This window comes from Pseudophryne corroboree, chromosome 4 (genome assembly GCF_028390025.1).
Source record: "Pseudophryne corroboree isolate aPseCor3 chromosome 4, aPseCor3.hap2, whole genome shotgun sequence".
NCBI lineage: Eukaryota > Metazoa > Chordata > Amphibia > Anura > Myobatrachidae > Pseudophryne > Pseudophryne corroboree.
Genome location: NC_086447.1, coordinates 63,632,388 through 63,659,758, shown reverse-complemented (window position 1 = coordinate 63,659,758; position 27,371 = coordinate 63,632,388). Strand labels below are relative to the sequence as shown.

The window sequence follows — 27,371 nt, the reverse complement described above, 5'->3', positions numbered from 1 at the left end:
AGGGTTAGGATGCGGGGGAGGGAGGGTTAGGATGCGGGGGAGGGAGGGTTAGGATGTGGGAGAGGGAGGGTTAGGCTGCGGGGGAGGGAGGGTTAGGTCTAGGCTGTGGCAAGGGAGGATTAAGGAGGTATTTGGGTAGGGTAAGTATAATAAGATTTTACTTACCGATAAATCTATTTCTCGGAGTCCGTAGTGGATGCTGGGGTTCCTGAAAGGACCATGGGGAATAGCGGCTCCGCAGGAGACAGGGCACAAAAAGTAAAGCTTTTCCAGATCAGGTGGTGTGCACTGGCTCCTCCCCCTATGACCCTCCTCCAGACTCCAGTTAGGTACTGTGCCCGGACGAGCGTACACAATAAGGGAGGATTTTGAATCCCGGGTAAGACTCATACCAGCCACACCAATCACACCGTACAACTTGTGATCTAAACCCAGTTAACAGTATGATAACAGCGGAGCCTCTGAAAGATGGCTTCCTTCAACAATAACCCGAATTTGTTAACAATAACTATGTACAATTATTGCAGATAATCCGCACTTGGGATGGGCGCCCAGCATCCACTACGGACTCCGAGAAATAGATTTATCGGTAAGTAAAATCTTATTTTCTCTATCGTCCTAGTGGATGCTGGGGTTCCTGAAAGGACCATGGGGATTATACCAAAGCTCCCAAACGGGCGGGAGAGTGCGGATGACTCTGCAGCACCGAATGAGAGAACTCCAGGTCCTCCTTAGCCAGAGTATCAAATTTGTAAAATTTTACAAACGTGTTCTCCCCTGACCACGTAGCTGCTCGGCAAAGTTGTAATGCCGAGACCCCTCGGGCAGCCACCCAAGATGAGCCCACCTTCCTTGTGGAGTGGGCCTTTACAGATTTAGGCTGTGGCAGGCCTGCCACAGAATGTGCAAGTTGGATTGTGCTACAGATCCAACGAGCAATCGTCTGCTTAGACGCAGGAGCACCCATCTTGTTGGGTGCATACAATATAAACAACGAGTCAGATTTTCTGACTCCAGCTGTCCTTGCAATATATATTTTTAATGCTCTGACAACGTCCAGTAACTTGGAGTCCTCCAAGTCACTTGTAGCCGCAGGCACTACAATAGGCTGGTTCAGATGAAATGCTGACACCACCTTAGGGAGAAAATGCGGACGAGTCCGCAGTTCTGCCCTGTCCGAATGGAAAATCAGATATGGGCTTTTGTAAGATAAAGCTGCCAGTTCTGACACTCTCCTGGCCGAAGCCAGGGCTTGGAGGCACCACAGGAGGCTGTATATGCAGCACTCCCTTAACAAAGGTCTGGACTTCAGGGACTGAAGCCAATTCTTTTTGAAAGAAAATCGACAGGGCCGAAATTTGAACCTTAATAGATCCCAATTTGAGACCCATAGACAATCCTGATTGCAGGAAATGTAGGAATCGACCCAGTTGAAATTCCTCCGTCGGAGCACTCCGATCTTCGCACCACGCAACATATTTTCGCCAAATTCGGTGATAATGTTGCACGGTTACTTCCTTCCTTGCTTTAATCAAAGTAGGAATGACTTCTTCCGGCATGCCTTTTTCCTTTAGGATCCGGCGTTCAACCGCCATGCCGTCAAACGCAGCCGCGGTAAGTCTTGAAACAGACAGGGACCCTGCTGAAGCAAGTCCCTCCTTAGAGGTAGAGGCCACGGATCTTCCGTGATCATCTCTTGAAGTTCCGGATACCAAGTCCTTCTTGGCCAATCCGGAACCACTAGTATCGTTCTTACGCCTCTTTGCCGTATAATTCTCAATACTTTTGGTATGAGAGGCAGAGGAGGAAACACATACACCGACTGGTACACCCAAGGCGTTACCAGCGCGTCCACAGCTATTGCCTGCGGATCTCTTGACCTGGCGCAATACCTGTCCAGTTTTTTGTTGAGGCGAGACGCCATCATGTCCACCATTGGTCTTTCCCAACGGGTTACCAGCATGTGGAAGACTTCTGGATGAAGTCCCCACTCTCCCGGGTGAAGATCGTGTCTGCTGAGGAAGTCTGCTTCCCAGTTGTCCACTCCCGGGATGAACACTGCTGACAGTGCTATCACATGATTCTCTGCCCAGCGAAGAATCCTTGCAGCTTCTGCCATTGCACTCCTGCTTCTTGTGCCGCCCTGTCTGTTCACATGGGCGACTGCCGTGATGTTGTCCGACTGGATCAACACCGGTTTTCCCTGAAGCAGAGGTTCTGCCTGGCTTAGAGCATTGTAGATTGCTCTTAGTTCCAGAATGTTTATGTGAAGAGACGTTTCCAGGCTCGTCCATACTCCCTGGAAGTTTCTTCCTTGTGTGACTGCTCCCCAGCCTCTCAGGCTGGCGTCCGTGGTCACCAGGATCCAATCCTGTATGCCGAATCTGCGGCCCTCCAATAGATGAGCACTCTGCAACCACCACAGAAGAGACACCCTTGTCCTTGGAGACAGGGTTATCCGCAGGTGCATCTGAAGATGCGACCCTGACCATTTGTCCAACAGATTCCTTTGGAAAATTCTTGCGTGGAATCTGCCGAATGGAATTGCTTCGTAAGAAGCCACCATTTTTCCCAGGACTCTTGTGCATTGATGTACAGACACCTTTCCTGGTTTTAGGAGGTTCCTGACAAGCTCGGATAACTCCTTGGCTTTTTCCTCCGGGAGAAAAACCTTTTTCTGAACCGTGTCCAGAATCATCCCTAGGAACAGCAGACGAGTTGTCGGCATTAACTGGGATTTTGGAATATTCAGAATCCACCCGTGCTGTTTTAGCACTTCTTGAGACAGTGCTAATCCCATCTCTAGCTGTTCTCTGGACCTTGCTCTTATTAGGAGATCGTCCAAGTATGGGATAATTAATATGCCTTTTCTTCGAAGAAGAATCATCATCTCGGCCATTACCTTTGTAAAGACCCGAGGTGCCGTGGACAATCCGAACGGCAGCGTCTGAAACTGATAGTGACAGTTTTGTACAACGAACCTGAGGTACCCCTGGTGTGAGGGGTAAATTGGAACGTGGAGATACGCATCCTTGATGTCCAAGGATACCATAAAATCCCCCTCTTCCAGGTTCGCTATCACTGCTCTGAGTGACTCCATTTTGAACTTGAACTTCTTTATGTACAGGTTCAAGGACTTCAGATTTAGAATAGGCCTTACCGAGCCATCCGGCTTCGGTACCACAAAAAGAGTGGAATAATACCCCTTCCCTTGTTGTAGAAGAGGTACCTTGACTATCACCTGCTGAGAGTACAGCTTGTGAATGGCTTCCAAAACCGTCTCCCTTTCGGAGGGGGACGTTGGTAAAGCAGACTTCAGGAAACGGCGAGGTGGATCTGTCTCTAATTCCAACCTGTACCCCTGAGATATTATCTGCAGGATCCAGGGATCTACTTGCGAGTGAGCCCACTGCGCGCTGTAATTTTTGAGACGACCGCCCACCGTCCCCGAGTCCGCTTGAGAAGCCCCAGCGTCATGCTGAGGCTTTTGTAGAAGCCGGGGAGGGCTTCTGTTCCTGGGAAGGAGCTGCCTGTTGCTGTCTCTTCCCTCGACCTCTGCCTCGTGGCAGATATGAATAGCCCTTTGCTCTCTTATTTTTAAAGGAACGAAAGGGCTGCGGTTGAAAAGTCGGTGCCTTTTTCTGTTGGGGAGTGACTTGAGGTAGAAAGGTGGATTTCCCGGCTGTAGCCGTGGCCACCAAATCTGATAGACCGACTCCAAATAACTCCTCCCCTTTATACGGCAAAACTTCCATATGCCGTTTTGAATCCGCATCGCCTGTCCACTGTCGCGTCCATAAAGCTCTTCTGGCCGAAATGGACATAGCACTTACCCGTGATGCCAGTGTGCAGATATCCCTCTGTGCATCACGCATAGAAAGAAATGCATCCTTTATTTGTTCTAACGACAGTAAAATATTGTCCCTGTCCAGGGTATCAATATTTTCAATCAGGGACTCTGACCAAACTACCCCAGCACTGCACATCCAGGCAGTCGCTATAGCTGGTCGTAGTATAACACCTGCATGTGTGTATATACTTTTTTGGATATTTTCCATCCTCCTATCTGATGGATCTTTAAGTGCGGCCGTCTCAGGAGAGGGTAACGCCACTTGTTTAGATAAGCGTGTTAGCGCCTTGTCCACCCTAGGAGATGTTTCCCAGCGCTCCCTAACCTCTGGCGGGAAAGGGTATAATGCCAATAATTTCTTTGAAATTTTCAGCTTTTTATCAGGAGCAACCCACGCTTCATTACACACGTCATTTAATTCTTCTGATTCAGGAAAAACTATAGGTAGTTTTTTCACACCCCACATAATACCCTGTTTAGTGGTACCTGTAGTATCAGCTAAATGTAACGCCTCCTTCATTGCCAAAATCATATAACGTGTGGCCCTACTGGAAAATACGGTTGATTCGTCACCGTCACCACTGGAGTCAGTGCCTGTGTCTGGGTCTGTGTCGACCGACTGAGGCAAAGGGCGTTTTACAGCCCCTGACGGTGTTTGAGTCGCCTGGACAGGCACTAATTGATGGTCCGCACACACCAAAAGCGCTATATATAACAGGGATAGCCTTATAATAAGTGCTCCCTTATAGCTGCTTTATATATATAAAAATATCGCCATAAATTTGCCCCCCCTCTCTGTTTTACCCTGTTTCTGTAGTGCAGTGCAGGGGAGAGACCTGGGAGCCGTCCTGACCAGCGGAGCTGTGAGAGGAAATGGCGCCGTGTGCTGAGGAGATAGGCCCCGCCCCTTTTTTGGCGGGCTCGTCTCCCGCTATTTAGTGAATCCAGGCAGGGGTTAAATATCTCCATATAGCCTCTGGGGGCTATATGTGAGGTATTTTTAGCCTTTATATAGGTTACATTTGCCTCCCAGGGCGCCCCCCCCCAGCGCCCTGCACCCTCAGTGACTGCGTGTGAAGTGTGCTGAGAGGAAAATGGCGCACAGCTGCAGTGCTGTGCGCTACCTTTAGAAGACTGCAGGAGTCTTCAGCCGCCGATTTTGGACCTCTTCTGACTTCAGCATCTGCAAGGGGGCCGGCGGCGCGGCTCCGGTGACCATCCAGGCTGTACCTGTGATCGTCCCTCTGGAGCTGATGTCCAGTAGCCAAGAAGCCAATCCATCCTGCACGCAGGTGAGTTCACTTCTTCTCCCCTCAGTCCCTCGTTGCAGTGATCCTGTTGCCAGCAGGACTCACTGTAAAATAAAAAACCTAAGCTAAACTTTTTCTAAGCAGCTCTTTAGGAGAGCCACCTAGATTGCACCCTTCTCGGCCGGGCACAAAAATCTAACTGGAGTCTGGAGGAGGGTCATAGGGGGAGGAGCCAGTGCACACCACCTGATCTGGAAAAGCTTTACTTTTTGTGCCCTGTCTCCTGCGGAGCCGCTATTCCCCATGGTCCTTTCAGGAACCCCAGCATCCACTAGGACGATAGAGAAAATTACCTAGCCCCTGTCGGCATTCTCTCCATCGGGATGCCACCTTATTATATCATATCACATTATTAGATTGGTATAATATAGCAGTATAATAGTGTAGTAAAATAATGCAGTATAATAGTTATTATAGTGTAGTAGGATAACAGTGTAGTATTATAATGTGATAGTTAGGTGTAGTAGTTCAGTATAACAGTGTGTAATAGTATAACAGTGCAGAGTATAAGAGTGTAATAGTATAACAGTGTAGTAGAACAGTGCAGTGTATAAGAGTGTAATAGTAGAACGGTGCAGTACACCAGTATAATAGCATAGAAGACAGTATATATATAATACCCAGCTGTGACTGTACAATACATAGTGGGGACATGGAAAGCACAAGCAGCAGCAGCCACTGTGGGACAGGCCTGGCTGCTGTGTAATCACCGATCATGTGATGAGTCAGGCGGGTGTAGGGCGTAGCAGTGGGGTTGGTGGGTGGGAATATATAAGAGCAGGCTGGGAGCTCTCGGGCTGATCTCCGGCCCCAGTGTGACTGCAGCAGCCCAGGTAACACAGCATGATATACACATACAGTACACACAGGGTGCAGGCCTCCTGCTGATACAGAGTGAGTCTGCAGCTTCTGTGGGACTACTGGCCCCAGCAAGCTCTCTGTATGAGCTGCATGGCTGTGTAATAGTGAGGGATGTAGCAGAGTGTGAGCCGGGCGGAGAGGGTACAGTGTAGCAGGGTGTAGTGTTGCATTGTATCCGGGGAGCAGAGTGTAGCTAGTGGTGGTCTCTCCACGTGACCTGTGTGTCTGGGACCCGCTGATCCCAGCTGGGAGATATATATATATATATATATATATATATATATATATATATATATATATATATATACTCTGACTGTATACAGCGATAAAGACCTGTATCTGTAGTACCAGCATATAGTGACCATGACCTGTATATAAAATAGTATGTGTGTAGAGTATGACCTTCATATAGCAGTAATAACCTGTATATATTGTTAGTCTGTATATAACAGTAATAACCTGTATATTGCAGTAATGACCTGTATATAGTGGTAGTATGTCTATAGCGGTAATAACATGTACAGTATATAGCAGTAATGTGTATAGTGACATAGCAGTAGTAATAACCTGTATATAGCAGTAACAACCTGTGTACAGGGATCAGTGTAGCAGTCACATGTCTGTTCCTTGTTTACAGCAGGGCTGCCCTGGAAGTGCCTGTACTGGGAGGGGTTACTGTTATACTGGACATTGGGAGGGGCTACTGTTATACTGGACAGTGGGGGATAAGGGTGCTTATTGTGTTCTATAGACTGGATATAATCCATTATCCTGGTCCATATTCATTACTGAGGTGTATGTACTATAACATGGAATATCTATGCTGGGAGGCTGCACTTACCACTGATGGATATGGTACTGTAAGTGTGTGGCGCACTCCGCATTGTTCATATTGGACAATAGAAGTCCTAGGAGGCCCTTAATGTGTCCTGATACTTGGGACAGATTCCGTTACAGTTCGCGGTGTGCCTCTATCTGTGATTACAGGCTCACCTCCATAGGATGTGAACAGAATCTGCTCCTGTGAGGTTGCGCAAAAGTAATCCGCTTTTCTGGTGACTTAATGGAATCATTTTTTATTTTTTTTGTAATGTAAGATTTTGTCCTTGCAGTAAATGTGTTCTGCACTGCTGGTGCAGGTTATACGTCTATAATATTTTCTGTCTCCCCGATATTGGGTAATCACAATTCCCAGATTATGCAATACACAAACAGTGCAGCTGACAAACAACAAACTCTGTTTATTCTAATTCACTGAATATGTTTCCTGTGACCTATAACACTTTGGTGCCTGGTGACCTGTGCACCTTCACACCTAACCAGTCATTGTGTAATAGTCTCTGCTTGTTCAGACATGGCCCTAGTAGAGTAACATAGCTCAGATAATCTACCAGCCCAGTGCGTTATTAATCCCACATCACTCGGATGTGTACATTGTGATGGGGCCCTACCTTGTAAATTTAGTTGAGGTTTGTTTAATGCCTAATGACTCAATAAGAGATCAAACACTAACATTGAGTTTTGCAGCCTAAAATGTGACCGTAAAGTGCAGAATCCAGACATAATTTATTCCTCTGGTATCATTGGATCCCCCTTACAGCACAAATTAAGTTGAACATTGAATATATTCGATAATGGCTCAGTTGCAGCAGAAATGTAGAACAAAACAAGTAAATGGGGAGAAATGGCATTACTCTTTCCTATAAAACTTGATGTAATACCTCCTTTGTGGGTCCAGAAATATCAATCCTGTTAACTATGAAACTGCAAGCCTGACACTAAATTTGCACATATACAATACTCTACATTTAGGACAGCTAGTGTAACAAACACTAATGTACGTTTTATGGGGCGCCAATAGATGTGATTCCGGATGGATTGGGTAAATGTGGCCAGACAACTGCATGTGAGTAATCTGTAGTCTTCTGACTGCACTAAACTCGTGATCTGGGCAGACGACACAAGTGGCTGGCCTATACACTGGTTTCTCTACCTCCCCACAGTGGCACATGATAGGTGCTGTCCTACTGAACTGCTTTGTGAAGACCCCATATCTTGTCAATGAAAATAATCTAGGTTTATACTCAAGCCTAGTCCCAATTTACTGCTTAAGGATAAACCTAGATCATTTTCATTGACAAGATATAGTGTCTTTACAAGGACTAGGCTTGTGCAACAGGCTATAGCCTAAACCAACAAAAAGCGCATTACTAGATATGGCATGTTGGTTGTAGCAGCCTAATACCCCTTTTACACTCACATGAAAATCCCGGGATTTTGCACGTGAACGCGCATCATCCCGGGATTTTTCTCAGTGTGAAAGGGTACAGGGTCAATTTCCCGGGACGAGCATCCTGGGATTTCAACCCAGGTCTCGACCAGGGTTGGTCCCGGGAAGCTGTGTAGTGTGAAAGGGTCCGTCCTGGGATTCACTATCCCGGGACTGTTAAAAGGCCTTGGATTGGAGCTTTCTTGGGCTCAGAAAAGATGTCATCTTTCTGAGCCCTGGGGAGCGTCCAGGAAGCGTAAGAGAAAGCCGCTGCGGCCGCTATACTCTGTACGCAACCTACGTACTTTGTACACCGTTTGCGTACAGAGTCCCGTACCGTGTACGGACTTTGTGTACAAACGCCGCGCTGGGGGTACAAAGTACACACAGCGCAAAACACCCAGAGATACACCGCAAACCCTATAAAAATTAAAAATAAAAATTCGCCAAACATCATGTGTTGATTCTTCTTCACCCCTCCCTTTGTTGACTAGTGTGACCTCATCTATGTGAGCCAGAAAAAGGCCATTTCTAATGACATACATATGCATTTGCAGGGATATCCCGGGATCTGTGTAAATGGGGCTGTCCCGGGTCGATCCCAGGTCTTAGTGCAGTGTGAAAGGGGTCAGTCCCGGGAATGCATCCCGGAAGTGACCCGGGAGCTTCCATGGTGTTGGAGTGATGGGCAAAATCTACAATACTACAGCTTAGAATAATAAGGGTCCTAAATCCTATATTGTTGTTTTCCCCCCATTGCATTAAAATATTAACCTTTACTCCTAAATTGGGTGAAAAATTCACAAGATCCATGTGGGGGCCTCAATGCAGGAATTTACTCCATGCTGCCATTAAAGGGGTGATGTCTCTACCTATAATCCTTTTCTCAGAACTCTCCTGTCAAACTTCCTGGGGCCTTATAATATCAGGAATAGCATAACTGGTGTTCGGCCTAGTGGCAGCATGTATGATATGCCTGACGTATCCCATAACTGGTGTTCGGCCTAGTGGTAGCATGTACAATATGCCTGACGTATCCCATAACTGGTGTTCGGCCTAGTGGTAGCATGTACAATATGCCTGACGTATCCCATAACTGGTGTTCGGCCTAGTGGTAGCATGTACAATATGCCTGACTTATCCCATAACTGGTGTTCGGCCTAGTGGCAGCATGTACAATATGCCTGACTTATCCCAATACTGGTGTTCGGCCTAGTGGCAGCATGTACGATATGCCTGACGTATACCGTAACTGGTGTTCGGCCTAGTGGTAGCATGTACAATATGCCTGACTTATCCCAATACTGGTGTTCGGCCTAGTGGCAGCATGTACGATATGCCTGACGTATCCCATAACTGGTGTTCGGCCTAGTGGCAGCATGTACAATATGCCTGACGTATCCCATAACTGGTGTTCGGCCTAGTGGTAGCATGTACAATATGCCTGACGTATACCACAACTGGTGTCTGGCCTAGTGGCAGCATGCATGTTATGTCTGACATTATTGGACATGAGTGATGCCATTGTATGTAAGGACAGAATATACAAGAGGTGGCACGCACAACGCAATGTTCCACATGGCCTAAACTGAGGCCTAACATAAAATGACCAACTCTAAGCTTTCCTATGTGCCATTTAGGAAAGCGGACCAAAGTAACAGGCCCTTTCTGTAGATCTTCTAGTTGAACCTGTCGGACGCTGCTTGTGTATCAGTGGTTGGTGCAGGCAGGTGATACTCAGGCCTGATTATTCCTGGATGTAGGTCATTGATCAGGCTGTGAAGTAATGAGAGGATTCCACTTTTATTGGAATTCAGGTGTCTGCCCTCCTGACCTCGTTCTCACAGTGCCGGCTGTGTACTGTCCTAGGTGGCCGGTTACACTGCAGCTCTGGTTTCTGTTTACACCACAAAAATAACATTTCTGTCATCTTGGCCGAACACCAGCAACTTTACACCGTATTGTCTGGTAACGCGAGCCTCTTCCTGCAGTCTGGTGTCCACATGCTCCCATATGTATGATGTTATACACACACAACTGATAGAGCAAGAAAAACATTTATTCTAGTGTTTTGCTAAATTAGATTGTGTATTAAGGCTCTGAATAATATCTATATAATAGCGCCGTATCCTTAAATCACTCAATAGCTCAGTCATGCTCTTTTATTCCTCTTGTAGGAGGGACAGGTTGGTTTTGCAGAGCAGGCAGGCTGTGACCATCTTGGCAGACTTGCTTTGCAGAAACGCACGGGGGTTTATCAGTTGCTTCATACGCAGGGGTGGGGTCGGTGATCACAGCGATTCAGTCTCTGCTTCTTCACCTGTATGAGATCCCATGGGGGCCCTGTATTAAAGATGTGGGAGGAGCTTTCTTTGTAATGGAAGGGAAGGTAATGGCAGACTCCGTTGCAGCTCTGTTATGTAATGTGTGTGGGTGATGGTAGGACACAAGGAGAATAATCTTGCTCCATGCGGCTGGCACCCTGACTTGGTACTGATCCGCTGGCTCCAGCACTGCAGCTGTATGAAACGCTGGCACACAGTGAATGGATGGGCGGCGTCCTCGGTGCGGCTGCCAGCGCTCTATATAGATGATGGCTGTACAGACAGACTCTGAATTAACCCCCTGTACTCATTGTTTCTTTCCACAGAGGGAGTCCTGCAGCAATGTGGCAAACAGTGGCCCTCCTCTGCGCCCTGGCAACCGTCGCCAGCTGCCGCAATGTTCCCCTGTTCGCGCCTTTGTCCAATGACATGGTCAACTTCATCAATAAACTGAACACCACGTGGAAGGTGAGTACCACTGACCGATGGCTCAGGCTGTAGTGTATATCATCCGGTCTGCAGTGGTCCCAGCGTTTGTCACAGTGACTCCCGCTAGCTTGTGATTTCCCCATCAGTCTGTGTAGACTTCTAGATGGCTACACTCGGGCTGACTCCCATTGCAGATCAGGCAGTCACAAGTGACCTGTTTGGGCAGCTGTCGAAGGGTAATTCTAAGGTAGCAGTCCTTAATCCTCATACGGTTTGCTGTAAATCTCTTCAGTTGTCCTTCATCTGTGTCACCAGTTATGAGGGGGTTGATCCTGTCAAAGTAATGTGGTATTGGCTGTTTTGCAGAGCTGCTCCGAGTACCTTGTAGTAAATACACAACAAACGAATGTATGAAAATGTTAAATCTTCTAGGAGGAAAACAAGGTGCACTGTGTGTGGGTACTGTGTGATTAAATGTGATCCTGACCAAACTTACTCCGCAAAAGGGTTAAACACCAGGCAGACAAGGGGTTAGGAGGTCCTATAAGTGGGCACTGTAATGTCCAGTGATGCACATCATCACATGACACAGCCTGCAGACACATCCCTCTTGTGCTGTTGTCTTGAGCATCCGCCGGTGCATAAATCTGGCTGCCTGTGGTATGCGCAGTGCACCGGTGACTCGTGGCCAGAGTCTGAGAGGCCTCTTGAGAGCAGCAAAGTAAATATGTTCTACAGTAAGCTTTAAATGTGAAGCTTTGATATTAATGCCTTAGGTATATTCAGTTAAGGTTGAAACTGCCGTCTTGTCGACAAGACGGCAGTTTTCAACTTTTTCAGGTCGGAAGGGGTTCCTACCTATTCAATCCCCGGCTTTTTTTATTTGACAAGTTGGTGAATTCGACTTGTCAAATAGTACGTGAATCGGCGGTATAGCTGCCGATCTGCGTGCTTCTGACGGAAACAGGGCCAAATTCCACAGGTTTTGGCCCAGTTTCCGGCCATCTCAGTTCCACTTGAACTTTGTTCAACTGAGATGAGGGACCTGAGAGGAGAAGAGGGGGGGAGAGCAGTGCTACAGCACAGCACTGCAGGAGGATGTGACACAGCCGCCACTCTCAGCAGTGTCACTCCAGCAAGTGAGGTCCTGCTTGCTGGAACTGGGTGGGTGCTGCTGTGAGGTCTGGTGGCTGTGCCACATCCTCCTGCTGTGCTGTAGTGCCACCCCCCCCCCCCCCCCCCCACTCTGGTCCCTCATCTCAATTTGACCTTTTTAAAGTCGAATTGAGATGCGCATTGAATAGCCCTTGTCGGATCCATTCCAACAAATGCATGCCAGAATGGACCCGACCTCCATTGACTATACCCCTTAGCCTGCAGTTACGGTCCTTATACTGGGCTTCATATTGTCCCAGCTGTGAAATCACTGGGGGTTTAGGGTTCCATTACCGTAGTTATAGAACTAGGTTACCTCTGATTGTTAGAAGCAGGGTTCTGGTGAATGTTTGGAGACTCCCAGGCAATGCATTTAGTGTATGATTCCAGGATGGGTGTGTCACAGGGTTTTTGAGAAATAGGCGTATAGTCTGGACACTTTAATATAACTTACTCTGGTGTTCATGTTTATACCAGATTTTTCCCCAGATGCAGCATGGCTGTCGTGCCCCCCTGCTGTCGCTGCCTTCCCCGCCGGTGTTGGCAGGCAAGTGTGTGTGCACTTGCCGACGCCGGGTCCCCGCCACCGTTCATACTGGAGTCAGCGGGGATCGGCTAGTGTGTACTGGCCTCTGCTTGTTTTAGGGGAGATCTATAAATATCAATTCCGACCAAACGTCAATTTATATAAATTTTCTCTTTGACATTTTTTGCAAATTATCTGGGTAGTCACTTGAAGACCTATTGGGGGATATGTACTAAGCCTTGGAGAGTGATAAAGTACCACCCGGTCAACTCCTAACAGCCATGTTACAGGCTATGGCCCCCATTTATCAAGCATTGGAGAGTAATAAATAGCTCGGTGATAAAATACCAACCAATCCGCTCCGAACGGTCATGTCACAGGCTGTTTGAAAAATGACAGGAGCTGATTGGCTGGTACGTTATCACCTTGTTTATCATTCTCCAAGGCTTGATAAATCTGGGCCTAGGTTTGAAAACTGACAACTAGGAGCTGATTGGCTGGTACTTTATCTCTCTCCAAGTCTTCGTAAATCTGCCCCATAGTAGTGTAGATAGTCGCACCTTAGAAACCTAGAAGTTGACAGCAGATAAGAGCCACTTGGCCCCCATCTGTTCTGCCCATGTACACACAGACACTAAAGTTATTATTTTTTTGTTGGGAGCCAATTAACCTACCAGTATATTTTTGGAGTGGGGGAAGAAACGAGTATCTGGAGGAAACTCCCACAAGCATGGGGAGAATATACAAACTCCACACAGTTAAGACCATGGTGGGAATCGAACCCATGACCTCAGTGCTGTGAGGCAGTAATGCTAACCATTACACCATCCGTGCTGCTGTACATACCACAAAGCTAAATCTACCTGTAAAGTCCGATATAATGGATATTGAAAGGTAGGGCAGGGCCGAGGGGACCCCAGTAGGACTGGTCCGCTACAGTTAGACTATTCTGCTGCCAATGGAACCAGAGGTAAGTGCCTTCTGGGCTAATGACAAAGGTCAGATGAACACTGCTCATGACTGGATGGGCTTTCTGCTCCTATTGAAATACTTTGCCTACCCAAATGGATTTAGGGGCTGGTTGTATGAAAACGACCTAAATTGATAAATTGGACCATTTGGGTGATGGGATTATTGATTTATTTGGAAGATTCCACCTTAACGATTCCTCTAACCTTGTGCATTGTTCCTAGTCGGTTGGGTTACTCCAGTATGTAGAATAAGAATAATAATGTAGAATAATATAGTACAGAAATAATGAAGTACAAAACAGCTTTTCATAAAATACAGAAGCATGGTGATACTGAAGGTACATCATGGAAATGCTTGAGTAAACAGGAAAGTCTTGAGTCTACTTTTGAAGGATTCTATAGTTGGGGCCTCTCGCACTGTGCGGGGAAGTGAGTTCCATAGAGTCGGAGCCGCATGACTTAAAGCTCAACCCCTAAATGAATTACAGGAGATTCTAGGTAATGCTAAAAGTCCTTCATCTACAGATCGCAGTAACCGAGCGGGGCAGTATGAAATCGGAAGCTGCTTCAGGTACATTGGGCCCTGGTCATGTAGTGCTTTTAAACTCTGTAAGCCAATCTTGAAGATGATTCACCATCTTACAGGCAGCCAGTGAAGGGAGTAGGGGATGGTGGGAGTTATGTGGCTAGAACGGGGCTGGTTGGATAACAGCCTGGCAGCTGTGTTTTGCACCAGCTGTAAGCGGTGCAATTCTTTTGCTGGGAGACCCAGGTAGAGGGCATTACAGTAGTCTAATCAAGATGATACAAATGCATCACTGTATAGACCGTTCTATAGTACTCCTGGTGTTACTGGTAGTTTGATCACAAATATTTCTGAGTAGTAATATTGGCTGCATTCATTTTAGAGCTGTTGTATTTTCTTCTATCAGGCTGGACAGAACTTTGCACCGTCAGACATGGCTCACGTGAAGAGACTCTGTGGAACCATACTTGGAGGAAGCCACAAATTGCCAGTCAGGTGAGACTTGGTCCTCTTGGATGTAATGCTGGCTAATGGAGTTTGTTGCACTCGTCTATAAATGGATTCTGGATGAAGCTAAACTCCCAACAATTACCCTGTGTTAATCTAGACTTAATCATATTTTAAACAATACCGGTGTTGTATAATAACCATTATTAACATTCTTCTTGGGTATCCGAGTTACTGGTTTCCTTCCTCCAAAGTTAAAGCCTCCTTTGTTTTTACCTCTTTAAAGGTACTCATTTGCCGGGCAGATGGCCCTTCCTGATAACTTTGATTCCCGGGAAGCTTGGCCAAACTGCCCCACCATCAAGGAAATTCGAGACCAGGGTTCTTGTGGCTCCTGCTGGGTGAGTAGAACCAGATAGTCAGTTGAGGGTCTGGTGACCATATGCTCCGGTTTGGGCCATTTTTTATCTAACACAACCAGTCTGTCCTAGGCATTCGGGGCAGTGGAGGCAATTTCAGATCGTTCCTGCGTGCACACCAACGCCAAGGTGAATGTGGAAGTATCTGCAGAAGATCTGCTCTCCTGCTGCGGACTGGAGTGTGGAATGGGGTAATGACTTGTTTCTGGAACTTCCCATCCCAAAGACCCATTATGTTTAATCCTCTGATGGACTCGGACTGTATCCATGTGTGTAGCTAATCCCTGAATTTTTTTTTTCCCCATGTAGCTGTAATGGTGGCTACCCCTCTGGTGCATGGAGATACTGGACAGAGAAGGGTCTGGTGTCCGGGGGCTTGTACGACTCGCACATTGGTGAGTGTTCTGACGCACTGCTGTCTCCATTGTTAGTCATGAATAATGCCTGATGGTAGCAGCGCCCCCTTCTGGTGATTGGGCTGTAATCCTGACATTTGTGTCTAGGCTGCAGGCCGTACTCTATACCTCCCTGTGAGCATCACGTGAATGGTACCAGACCATCCTGCAAGGGGGAGGAAGGAGACACTCCACGCTGCACGAAGAAGTGTGAGGACGGCTATGGTCCAGACTACAACACCGACAAACACTTTGGTGAGTGGAGTCTCCAGTCCATCATTACGTGTCCTACAGAGGAGTTCTCTCTGTTTAAGACATTGTAGTTAAATCTCTGTGGCTTATTCGCTAACACACCTTTTCTGACTTGTAGGATCTGACTCGTACAGCGTCCCTAGCAGCCAGGCAGAGATCCAGGCGGAGATCTATAAGAACGGCCCAGTAGAAGGAGCATTCACTGTGTATGAGGACTTCCCCACATACAAATCTGGTGAGTGTCCTATGAGAGACTTGTATCCACACGCCATAGTATATTCAGGGGGAGATGTCTCAAGCAGTATATCGCGTGGAGGAATGGACCAGTGAAGTTGCCCACATGAAATGGGCTTCTCGCGGTCAGTCATTATATAAATTTATACTTTTATAAATGACAAATTGAATCTGGTTGCTAAAGACAACTTCTCTACTGTTCCTGTCTTTACACTTCTTGATACATCTCCCCCCTATGTGTGATCATTGTGTAACATCAAATGGACGGCTGTTAATAAAGTTGGACATTTGCTTTATAAAGGTCTGTGACGCCACAACCTGCCTGCTTATAGAATGTGGCTGCTGTATCTGTATGATGGGGCACTAATATATAATATCTTTGTATTAACCTACGCTGGCTGTCTGTAATCATCTCAGAGGGTAATTCATATTAACCCAACTTTCTCTGACGTCCTAGTGGATGCTGGGACTCCGTAAGGACCATGGGGAATAGCGGCTCCGCAGGAGACAGGGCACAAGAATAAAAGCTTTAGGATCAGGTGGTGTGCACTGGCTCCTCCCCCTATGACCCTCCTCCAAGCCTCAGTTAGATTTTTGTGCCCGAACGAGAAGGGTGCAGGCTAGGTGGCTCTCCTGAGCTGCTTAGAATAAAAGTATATTTTAGGTTTTTTATTTTCAGTGAGTCCTGCTGGCAACAGGCTCACTGCATCGTGGGACTAAGGGGAGAAGAAACGGACTCACCTGCGTGCAGAGTGGATCGGGTTTCTTAGGCTACTGGACATTAGCTCCAGAGGGACGATCACAGGTTCAGCCTGGATGGGTCCCGGAGCCGCGCCGCCGGCCCCCTTACAGAGCCAGAAGAGCGAAGAGGTCCGGTGAAATCGGCGGCAGAAGACGATCCTGTCTTCAGACTAAGGTAGCGCACAGCACCGCAGCTGTGCGCCATTGCTCTCAGCACACTTCACACTCTGGTCACTGAGGGTGCAGGGCGCTGGGGGGGGAGCGCCCTGAGACGCAATATAACATGATATACCTTAGATTGGCTAAAGAATACATCACATATAGCTCTGGGGCTATATGGATGTATTTTAACCCCTGCCAATTTTTACAGAAAAAGCGGGAGATAAGGACGTCGTGAAGGGGCGGAGCCTATCTCAGCACACAAGCGCCATTTTCCCTCACAGCTCCGCTGGAAGGACGGCTCCCTGACTCTCCCCTGCAGACTTGCTACTGAATCAGGGTAAAAAAGAGAAGGGGGGGCACTATTGGCAGCTAAAAACTATATAAACAGCAGCTATAAGGGAATAACACTTATATAAGGTTATCCCTGTGTGTGTGTATATATGTATATATGTATATATATATATATATATATATATATATATATATATATATATATATATATATATATATATATATATATATATATATATATCGCGCTGGGTGTGTGCTGGCAGACTCTCCCTCTGTCTCTCCAAAGGGCTTGTGGGGTCCTGTCTATCAGAGCATTCCCGGTGTGTGTGCTGTGTCGGTACGTGTGTGTCGACATGTATGAGGAGGAAAATGATGTGGAGGCGGAGCAATTGCCTGGGTTAGTGATGTCACCCCCTAGGGAGTCGACACCTGACTGGATGATCGTATTTAAAGAATTAAGTGATAATGTCAGCACTTTGCAAAGAACGGTTGATGACATGAGACAGCCGGCAAATCAATTAGTGCCTGTCCAGGCGTCTCAGACACCGTCAGGGGCCCTAAAACGCCCGTTACCTCAGTGGGTTGACACAGACCCAGACACAGATACTGAGTCTAGTGTCGACGGTGAGGAGACAAACGTAATGTCCAGTAGGGCCACACGTTACATGATCACGGCAATGACGGAAGCATTGAACATTTCTGACACTACAAGTACCACAAAGAAGGGTATTATGTGGGGTGTGAAAAAACTACCAATAGTTTTCCCTGAGTCAGATGAGTTAAATGAGGTGTGTGATAAAGCGTGGGTTTCCCCCGACAAAAAACTGCTAATTTCTAAAAAATTATTGGCACTATATCCTTTCCCGTTAGAGGTTAGGACACGTTGGGAAACACCCCCTAGGGTAGATAAGGCGCTCACACGTTTATCTAAACAAGTAGCGTTACCGTCTTCTGATACGGCCACCCTCAAAGAACCAGCAGATAGAAGGCTGGAAAATATTCTTAAAAGTATATACACACATACTGGTGTTATACTGCGACCAGCAATCGCTTCAGCCTGGATGTGCAGTGCTGGCGTCGCGTGGTCGGATTCCCTGACTGAAAATATTGATACCCTGGATAGGGACAATATACTGTTAACTATAGAGCATTTGAAGGATGCATTACTATATATGCGTGATGCACAGAGGGATATTTGCACCCTGGCATCAAGAGTAAGTGCTATGTCCATTTCTGCCAGAAGAGCGTTATGGACGCGACAGTGGTCAGGCGATGCGGATTCCAAACGACATATGGAAGTATTGCCGTATAAAGGGGAGGAGTTATTTGGGGCTGGTCTATCGGACCTGGTGGCCACGGCAACGGCTGGAAAATCCACCTTTTTACCCCAGGTCACTTCACATCAGCAGAAAAAGACACCGTCTTTTCAAACTCAGTCCTTTCGTTCCCATAAGTACAAGCGAGCTAAAGGCCATTCCTTCCTGCCCCGGGGCAGAGGAAGGGGAAAAAGACTGCACCATGCATGCGCTTCCCAGGAGCAGAAGCCCTCCCCTGCTTCTGCCAAGTCTTCAGCATGACGCTGGGGCTTTACAAGCAGACTCAGACATGGTGGGGGCCCGTCAAGAATTTCAACGCGCAGTGGGCTCACTCGCAAGTGGACCCCTGGATTCTACAGGTGGTATCGCAGGGGTACAAACTGGAATTCGAGGCGTTTCCCCCTCGCCAGTTCCTGAAGTCTGCTCTACCAAAGTCTCCCTCCGACAGGGAGGCAGTTTTGGAAGCCATTCACAAGCTGTATTCCCAGCAGGTGATAATCAAGGTACCCCTCCTACAACAGGGAAAGGGGTATTATTCCACGCTGTTTGTGGTACCGAAGCCGGACGGCTCGGTGAGACCAATTTTAAATCTAAAATCCCTGAACACTTACATAAAGAGGTTCAAATTCAAGATGGAATCACTCAGAGCGGTGATAGCAAACCTGGAAGAAGGGGACAATATGGTGTCTCTGGACATCAAGGATGCTTATCTCCACGTCCCAATCTACCCGTCTCACCAAGGGTACCTCAGGTTTGTAGTACAAAACTGTCATTATCAGTTTCAGACGCTGCCGTTTGGGTTGTCCACGGCACCTCGGGTCTTTACCAAGGTAATGGCTGAAATGATGATTCTTCTTCGAAGAAAAGGCATCTTAATTATCCATTACTTGGACGATCTCCTGATAAGGGCAAGGTCCAGGGAACAGTTAGAAGTCGGAGTAGCACTATCTCAGGTAGTGTTACGTCAGCACGGGTGGATCCTAAATATTCCAAAATCGCAGCTGATTCCAACGACACGTCTACTGTTCCTAGGAATGATTCTGGACACAGTCCAGAAAAAGGTGTTTCTCCCGGAGGAGAAGGCCAGGGAGTTATCCGAGCTAGTCAGGAACCTCCTAAAACCAGGCCAGGTGTCAGTGCATCAGTGCACGAGGGTCCTGGGAAAAATGGTGGCTTCTTACGAAGCGATTCCATTCGGAAGATTCCATGCAAGAACGTTTCAGTGGGATCTACTGGACAAATGGTCCGGATCGCATCTTCAGATGCATCAGCGGATAACCCTGTCGACAAGGGTGTCTCTTCTGTGGTGGCTGCAGAGTGCTCATCTACTAGAGGGCCGCAGATTTGGCATTCAGGATTGGGTCCTGGTGACCACGGACGCCAACCTGAGAGGCTGGGGGGCAGTCACACAGGGAAAAAATTTCCAGGGCTTGTGGTCAAGCATGGAAACATCTTTTCATATAAACATTCTGGAACTAAGGGCCATTTACAATGCCCTAAGTCAAGCGAAACCCCTGCTTCAGGGTTAGGCGGTATTGATCCAATCGGACAACATCACGTCAGTCGCCCACGTAAACAGACAGGGCGGCACGAGAAGCAGGAGGGCAATGGCAGAAGCTGCAAGGATTCTTCGCTGGGCGGAAAATCATTTGATAGCTCTGTCAGCAGTGTTCATTCCGGGAGTGGACAACTGGGAAGCAGACTTCCTCAGCAGACACGACCTTCACCCGGGAGAGTGGGGACTTCACCCAGAAGTCTTCCACCTGATTGTAAACCGTTGGGAAAAACCAAAGGTGGACATGATGGCGTCACGTCTAAACAAAAAACTAGACGGATATTGCGCCAGGTCAAGGGACTCTCAGGCAATAGCGGTGGACGCTCTGGTGACACCGTGGGTGTACCAGTCAGTGTATGTGTTCCCTCCTCTGCCTCTCATACCAAAAGTACTGAGAATCCTAAGAAGGAGAGGAGTAAGAACGATACTCGTGGTTCCGGATTGGCCAAGAAGGACTTGGTACCCGGAACTTCAGAGATGCTCACGGAAGACCCGTGGCCTCTACCTCTAAGAAAGGACCTGCTCCAACAGGGGCCTTGTCTGTTCCAAGACTTACCGCGGCTGCGTTTGACGGCATGGCGGTTGAACGCCGGATCCTGAAGGAAAAAGGCATTCCAGATGAAGTCATCCCTACCCTGGTCAAAGCCAGGAAGGATGTAACCGCAAAACATTATCACCGCATTTGGCGAAAATATGTTGCGTGGTGTGAGGCCAAGAAGGCCCCTACAGAGGAATTTCAACTGGGTCGTTTCCTCCATTTCCTGCAAACAGGACTGTCTATGGGCCTAAAATTAGGGTCCATTAAGGTTCAAATTTCGGCCCTGTCGATTTTCTTCCAGAAAGAACTGGCTTCAGTACCTGAAGTTCAGATATTTGTGAAAGGGGTACTGCATATACAACCTCCTTTTGTGCCTCCAGTGGCACCTTGGGATCTCAATGTTTTGAGGTTCCTTAAGTCACATTGGTTTGAACCACTCACCACTGTGGACTTAAAATATCTCACATGGAAGGTGACGATGCTGTTGGCCCTGGCTTCAGCCAGGCGTGTGTCAGAATTGGCGGCTTTATCATATAAAAGCCCTTACTTAATTTTTCATTCTGACAGGGCAGAATTGAGGACTCGTCCTCAATTTCTCACTAAGGTGGTTTCTGCCTTTCACATGAACCAACCTATTGTGGTGCCTGCGGCTACTAGGGACTTGGAGGACTCCAAGTTACTTGACGTTGTCAGGGCCCTGAAAATATAGGTTTCCAGGACGGCGGGAGTCAAAGTCTGACTCGCTGTTTTTCCTGTATGCACCCAACAAGCTGGGTGCTCCTGCTTCTAAGCAGACTGTTGCTCGTTGGATTTGTAGTACAATTCAGCTTGCACATTCTGTGGCAGGCCTGCCACAGCCAAAATCTGTGAAAGCCCATTCCACAAGGAAAGTGGGCTCATCTTGGGCGGCTGCCCGAGGGGTCTCGGCTTTACAACTTTGCCGAGCAGCTACTTGGTCAGGGGCAAACACGTTTGCTAAATTCTACAAATTTGATACCCTGGCTGAGGAGGACCTGGAGTTCTTTCATTCGGTGCTGCAGAGTCATCCGCACTCTCCCGCCCGTTTGGGAGCTTTGGTATAATCCCCATGGTCCTTACGGAGTCCCAGCATCCACTAGGACGTCAGAGAAAATAAGATTTTACTTACCGATAAATCTATTTCTCGTAGTCCGTAGTGGATGCTGGGCGCCCATCCCAAGTGCGGATTGTCTGCAATACTTGTACATAGTTATTATTAACTAAATCGGGTTATTGTTGTTGTGAGCCATCTTTTCAGAGGCTCCTTCGTTGTTATCATACTGTTAACTGGGTTCAGATCACAAGTTGTACGGTGTGATTGGTGTGGCTGGTATGAGTCTTACCCGGGATTCAATATCCTTCCTGATTATGTACGCTCGTCCGGGCACAGTATCCTAACTGAGGCTTGGAGGAGGGTCATAGGGGGAGGAGCCAGTGCACACCACCTGATCCTAAAGCTTTTATTCTTGTGCCCTGTCTCCTGCGGAGCCGCTATTCCCCATGGTCCTTACGGAGTCCCAGCATCCACTACAGACTACGAGAAATAGATTTATCGGTAAGTAAAATCTTATTGCTACCCTGTGGCTGATACCATTATTTATTAAGTTTCTTATATAGCGCAGCATATTCTGTTGCGCTTTACAATTAGAACAGTAATAGAACAAAACTGGGTAAAAACAGACAGACAGAGGTAGGAAGGCCCTGCTCGCAAGCTTACAATCTATAGGGAAATAGGCATAGATACACAAGGATAGATGCTACCTATTGCATAATGGTCCACCAGATTGCTAGGTTCTTAATGGGTTGTATGATACCCCACAAAGTTATCCAAGTGTCAGGAGGGTGTGAGACTAACGAAAGACAAGATGTGATGTTATGGATACTCTACAGAGGATGTAATTAGATAGGGAAGCACTGAAGGTTATGTGGGTGGGTCTGGAATTTGATAGGCTTGTCTGAAGAGGTGAGTTTTCAGGGAACATTTAAAGGTTTGGAGACTAGAGGCGAGTCTTACTGTGCGTGGGAGGGCATTCCACAGAGTGGGTGAAGCCCGGATAAAGTCCTGTAATTTTGAGTGTGAACAAGTAATGCGTGTGGATGAGAGACGTAGATCTTGTGCGGAGAGGGAGGGTAGGGAGATATTTTGAGATGAGTGAAGAGATGTATGTTGGTGCAGTTTGGTTAATAGCCTTGTATGTGAGTAAAAGTATTTTATATTTAATACGGTAGAATACCGGTAACCAATGGAGGGACTGACAGAGCAGATCTGCAGACGATGAACGTCTGGCAAGGAAGATTAGCCTCGCAGCTGCATTCAAAATGGATTGTAGTGGCGAGAGCCTATGTTTGGGAAGACCGGTCAGGAGACTATTACAATAATCAATGCGGGAGATAATGAGAGCATGGATTAGAGTTGAATGTGGGTAACAAAGGACAGTTCAGAGTCAAGAATGATACCATGGCTGCCATTCACTTGGTATTCAGGTGGTGCGATTCGGCTGACCTATCTAGTGCATGCTCACATTTATCTAAACACTGGAAACATGAAGTGCCATATTAGATCCACACAAACTAGGAATTAGACGCCTAGTAGGTCTAACAGACCTGTGATTGATCAAGAGGTCTTTGGAGCTTCATTTGACAAAGTGCTTTAAAGGCTTGGATGCAGGTAGTCGGGAGGACGCTATGGACCTTGGGAGGCAAATAAAGCAATCTATACAGTGGTCAGGTATTGGGCAGGTAGTGCTACTCATTGCCCCCTCCTGAATCTGGTCCTGGTGGAGTTGCGTGTGGCACCCCCCTCCCTCTGGAGCAGGCATTCCCAACCACGGTCCTCAAGGCACACCAACAGTGCAGGTTTTAGTGATATCCAGGCTTCAGCACAGATGGTTAAATCAAAATAACTGAGGTACTAATTAAGTCACCTGTGTTCAAGCCTGGATATCACTAAAACCAGGACTGTTAGTGTGCCTTGAGGACCGTGGTTGGGAAACACTGCTCTGGAGTGAAGCGTGTTTAGTAGTATACAGGAGAAACTGGATTCCAGGGGCACATCGTGGACCTCACCCCCAAATCTGCCCCTTGCAGGGCAATTCCTGTAACGGAAATATACCCAGTTTATCTATAGCACATTACAGGGATTGCCCTGCAAGGGGCAGATTTAGTGGTGAGGCCCACAATGTGACACTGGAATCCAGCTTCCCTCCTGTATATTCCAAGACTCTTCACTCCAGAGGGGGTGCCATGTGCAACTCCACCAGGGCCCTGACCAAGCTGAGCTGGAACCAGACTGTAATGCAGTACAAGAAGCTTCCAAAATAATCCCCCCCCCCCCCCCCAGTTAACTCCCCTCTCACCCAATGACATCTCCACTAGTCTCGTAATGGCGTTTGAATTCCCCCTACTCGCTAAATGTATTTGACCAGCTGTTTGGTAACTATATAACCTATGTCTTACCCTAGGTGTCTACCGCCATGTCACTGGAGAGGAGATCGGAGGTCATGCTATTAAAATCCTGGGCTGGGGTGTGGAGAATGGAACTCCATACTGGCTGTGTGCCAACTCCTGGAACACTGACTGGGGTGCTAACGGTATGACTTGTGTCAGCTTGGGGTTTTGGTCTGAGGTGGATGAAATAATGTAGCAAAGTGCAGCCACCACTACATGTGACTGCTACAATCGTGTGATCCCTCTATGGTCTCATGATGCTGGTTCCATCAGAAACTAGTGACTCGGTGCCTCGTACCTCTGAGGCCATTATGTAATCATGAACTAAGAAGCAGTAATTCTCTGGGCAAAGCCACAAGGGTTTGGGTATGTGAGTTTGACCGTTAAAATTGCAACTCGCAACCATGGACACGGAGGTTGAACCCAAGTCCTAGCAGGGGACCCTTTTTGCTGGGGCACTTTTTTTTTTTTTTTTTTTTTTTTTTTTTTTAAATGAAAACATTGCAATTTTATGCAATCATCCCTTCTGCTCTTAGGAAAGTAATCCATGTATGTATATGCAAGAATACAATTCTAGAGGTTGAGAACGCAGTTTCTGTTTCTAGACTTTTATGTATTCACTTTTTTATATTTGCATTGCAGTTTTGTATTTCTGTACTTCTGTGTTCTTCCGTTTTTGCATTATTCAGTTTACTTCCCTAAAACTTTGGATTGTTACATTCTGGAGAGCAGAAGGAATGATTGCTTTTAATAGTAATAAAAATGTTTAAATAAAATTCTGATGGAGTGCCCCAGCAAAAAAAAAAATTATTCTCCCACATAATGGTTTTTCAGGGTCAGATGTAAAACTTCAAATCATAGAAGCAGGTTTGACGTTGTAAATTCCATTAACATGTCGTCCTGGGTTTGACCTCTGTCAACCTATTAAAGGTTAAATTACCCACTTTAGCCCGCCACATCATCTATTTGTAGGTAACAGATGCCTCATATGGAACACTACTAACTCTGAATCCATGCCTACAAGAAAATGATGCACTCTAGATCAGTGGTTCCCAAACTGTCCTAAAGGACCCCCAACAGGTCATGTTTTCCAGCTCACCTAGCAGGTGTACTCATTACTCATGGGCACACTTTAAAAGATCCACAGGTGGAGAAAATTATTTCACTTGTGATTCTTTAAGGAGACCTGGAAAACCGGAACTGCTGGGGACCACCACTCTAGAGCATCTCTTGCTAGTGTGATCTGTTCTTTCTCTATGGCAGGGTTTCCTGACTCGTCCTTGGGGACCTCTAACAGTGCATGTTTTACAGATCTCCGTAGTACAAGTGAAAATTGGCTCCACCTGTGAATCTTTCAGAATGTCAGTCAATAATGACTACACTTGAGCAACATCTAGGACAGGGGTGGCCAACCCGTGGCTCTCGAGCCGCATGCGGCTTTCATCCACCGTATGTGGCTCGGCTGGCTCCTGGCCACCGCTGCCTGGCACATACAGTTGTGTCCGGCAGCTGTGTCACTCCAATTCAGCGCCGGTCTGTGAGCCAATCAGAGCTCGCGGACCGACGGCTAAGGCTGCCGGACCGCTAGCTTTGATTGGCTCACGGACCAGCGCCTAATTGAAGAGAGACACAGCCGCCGGAGAGTGAGGGGCAAGAGGCGCACGCTGCGCTCCCCTCTCCTCCCCTTACAGAAAGCAGCAGCACGGGGGAAGGGGTCATGTATATCTGGCACTGGGGACCTGGCATTGTGGGCATAGCTGGCACTGGGGGGACATGTATATCTGGCACTAGGGGCAGAGCTGGCACTGTGTGGGGTCATGTGTATCTGGCACTGGGGGTCATGTGTATCTGGCACTGGGGGTCATGTGTATCTGGCACTGTGAAGACATATATTTCTGGCAGTGTGGAGGCACCCTTTTTTTTTTTTTTTTTTTTTTTTTTAATGTATGTGGCACTGCACTGGGGCATTATATGTATGTGGCACTGCACTGGGGCATTATATGTATGTATGTGGCACTGCACTGGGGCATTATATGTATGTGGCACTGTACAACATTACTAAAAATGGGGTTATGACACAAGGTCATACTCCTACAGACGTCATAACGAAAGGTGTGCGCACAAAATGGGGTGTGGCTTTGTGAAAACTAGGCCTTGCCCACATGCCATGATACTGGCTCTTGCCCTTGACTACAGATCTTTTCTGGCTCTTTGCCACTGACTGGTTGGCCACCCCTGATCTAGGAGGTCTGGAAAACATTTAATTATACTAGAATTTTATTTTTATTTTTTCCCCCTGCTGCCTACCTTTGTATGGTCTTACTCCAGAGTCTCAATTATTCACTCTTTTCATATAGGCTTCTTCAAGATTCTGCGTGGAGAGGACCATTGTGGAATAGAGTCTGAGATCGTCGCAGGCATTCCCAAAAATTGAGAGGAGATCACTAGAGCGGAAACCTTTAATGCACATTATTTTAGCAGAAACAGATTTTCTTTTTAATCTTCAGTAAACAATGCAATATTTGTTTGGACTTAACCAAAAACAATCAATTTTTTTTTTTTTTTTTTTGTCTCTGAATTGGCACCAAACCAGTCTGTAGCAATGACTTGGTCATATTACAGGTATGATGGACAATGTGCGTGAAGGATCTACCGTCGGCTGTTCTGCCAACAGTTGGAGATTGGTGAAACCAGGAAGAGATGGTTTGTCGGAATGTTTGGAGTTTATACTGAAATAAGAAATCTGGAATCCTTAGAAAATATTCAGTGTGGTCTTAATTTGCATTTTGCACTAGTTTTATCTCATACTTCCCGTATTTTCCTTCCCCCGACATATTACTGCATCAGTGTCATTTTAATTTTGCCCTAAATTCTGCCAGCAGATGGAATCATTGTCTATTGTAGGACAGCTGCCTGTGGTGTAATGTGACTTCGCCTTTACAAAGATTACTATGTAAGCAGATTGTATGATAGATGTTGGGTTTTTATCTGTACAGTGTAACACTTTTGTTTGCCAATAAAATGCCTCGTCTTCCTTTTTTTTACACCTCAATTCATGAAATGATTCTTCTTTGATGAGCACATTCAAGGTTTGCTTGTTAGTGTTGGAAACATTCTGTTATTGTGCAAGCGGAATCTGCCTCCTGAGGTCCGTGCGTGAGACGGCGGGTAACGGAGTAGTCCCCTTGGTCATGACAGAGGGGATATCTGTTGGAATTAACCATAAACATGGTGGAATGGTAGGACTCGTCTGCAGCTCATTTACAGACCAGCATCATGCTTAATATTATACTAGGTGAGATGATAGAAGTTCTAGTTCCTCCTAGGTGGGGAGT

The 27,371-nt window shown here is 46.9% G+C and overlaps 1 protein-coding gene across 1 annotated transcript; it reads left to right on the top strand.

The window, feature by feature from the left end:
* The first annotated feature begins 5,903 nt into the window (after window positions 1–5,903).
* On the top strand, window positions 5,904–27,088 carry CTSB (cathepsin B). Its single transcript, XM_063915108.1, has 10 exons — window positions 5,904–5,993; window positions 10,941–11,082; window positions 14,628–14,716; window positions 14,955–15,069; window positions 15,160–15,278; window positions 15,397–15,482; window positions 15,591–15,737; window positions 15,853–15,969; window positions 24,051–24,179; window positions 26,394–27,088. Exons 2-10 carry the CDS (start codon window positions 10,957–10,959, stop codon window positions 26,468–26,470), a joined length of 1,005 nt encoding a protein of 334 aa, XP_063771178.1. The 5' UTR covers window positions 5,904–5,993; window positions 10,941–10,956; the 3' UTR covers window positions 26,471–27,088.
* Window positions 27,089–27,371: the final 283 nt, after the last annotated feature.

What these genes read in the sequence shown, in the direction of transcription:
- CTSB (XM_063915108.1), top strand. Translation starts at nt 10,957, where the DNA reads ATGTGGCAAACAGTGGCCCTCCTCTGCGCCCTGGCAACCGTCGCCAGC. An exon ending in CAACACCGACAAACACTTTG is followed by an intron (nt 15,738 to 15,852) that starts GTGAGTGGAGTC and finishes TCTGACTTGTAG; the next exon opens with GATCTGACTCGTACAGCGTC. An exon ending in CACTGACTGGGGTGCTAACG is followed by an intron (nt 24,180 to 26,393) that starts GTATGACTTGTG and finishes CTTTTCATATAG; the next exon opens with GCTTCTTCAAGATTCTGCGT.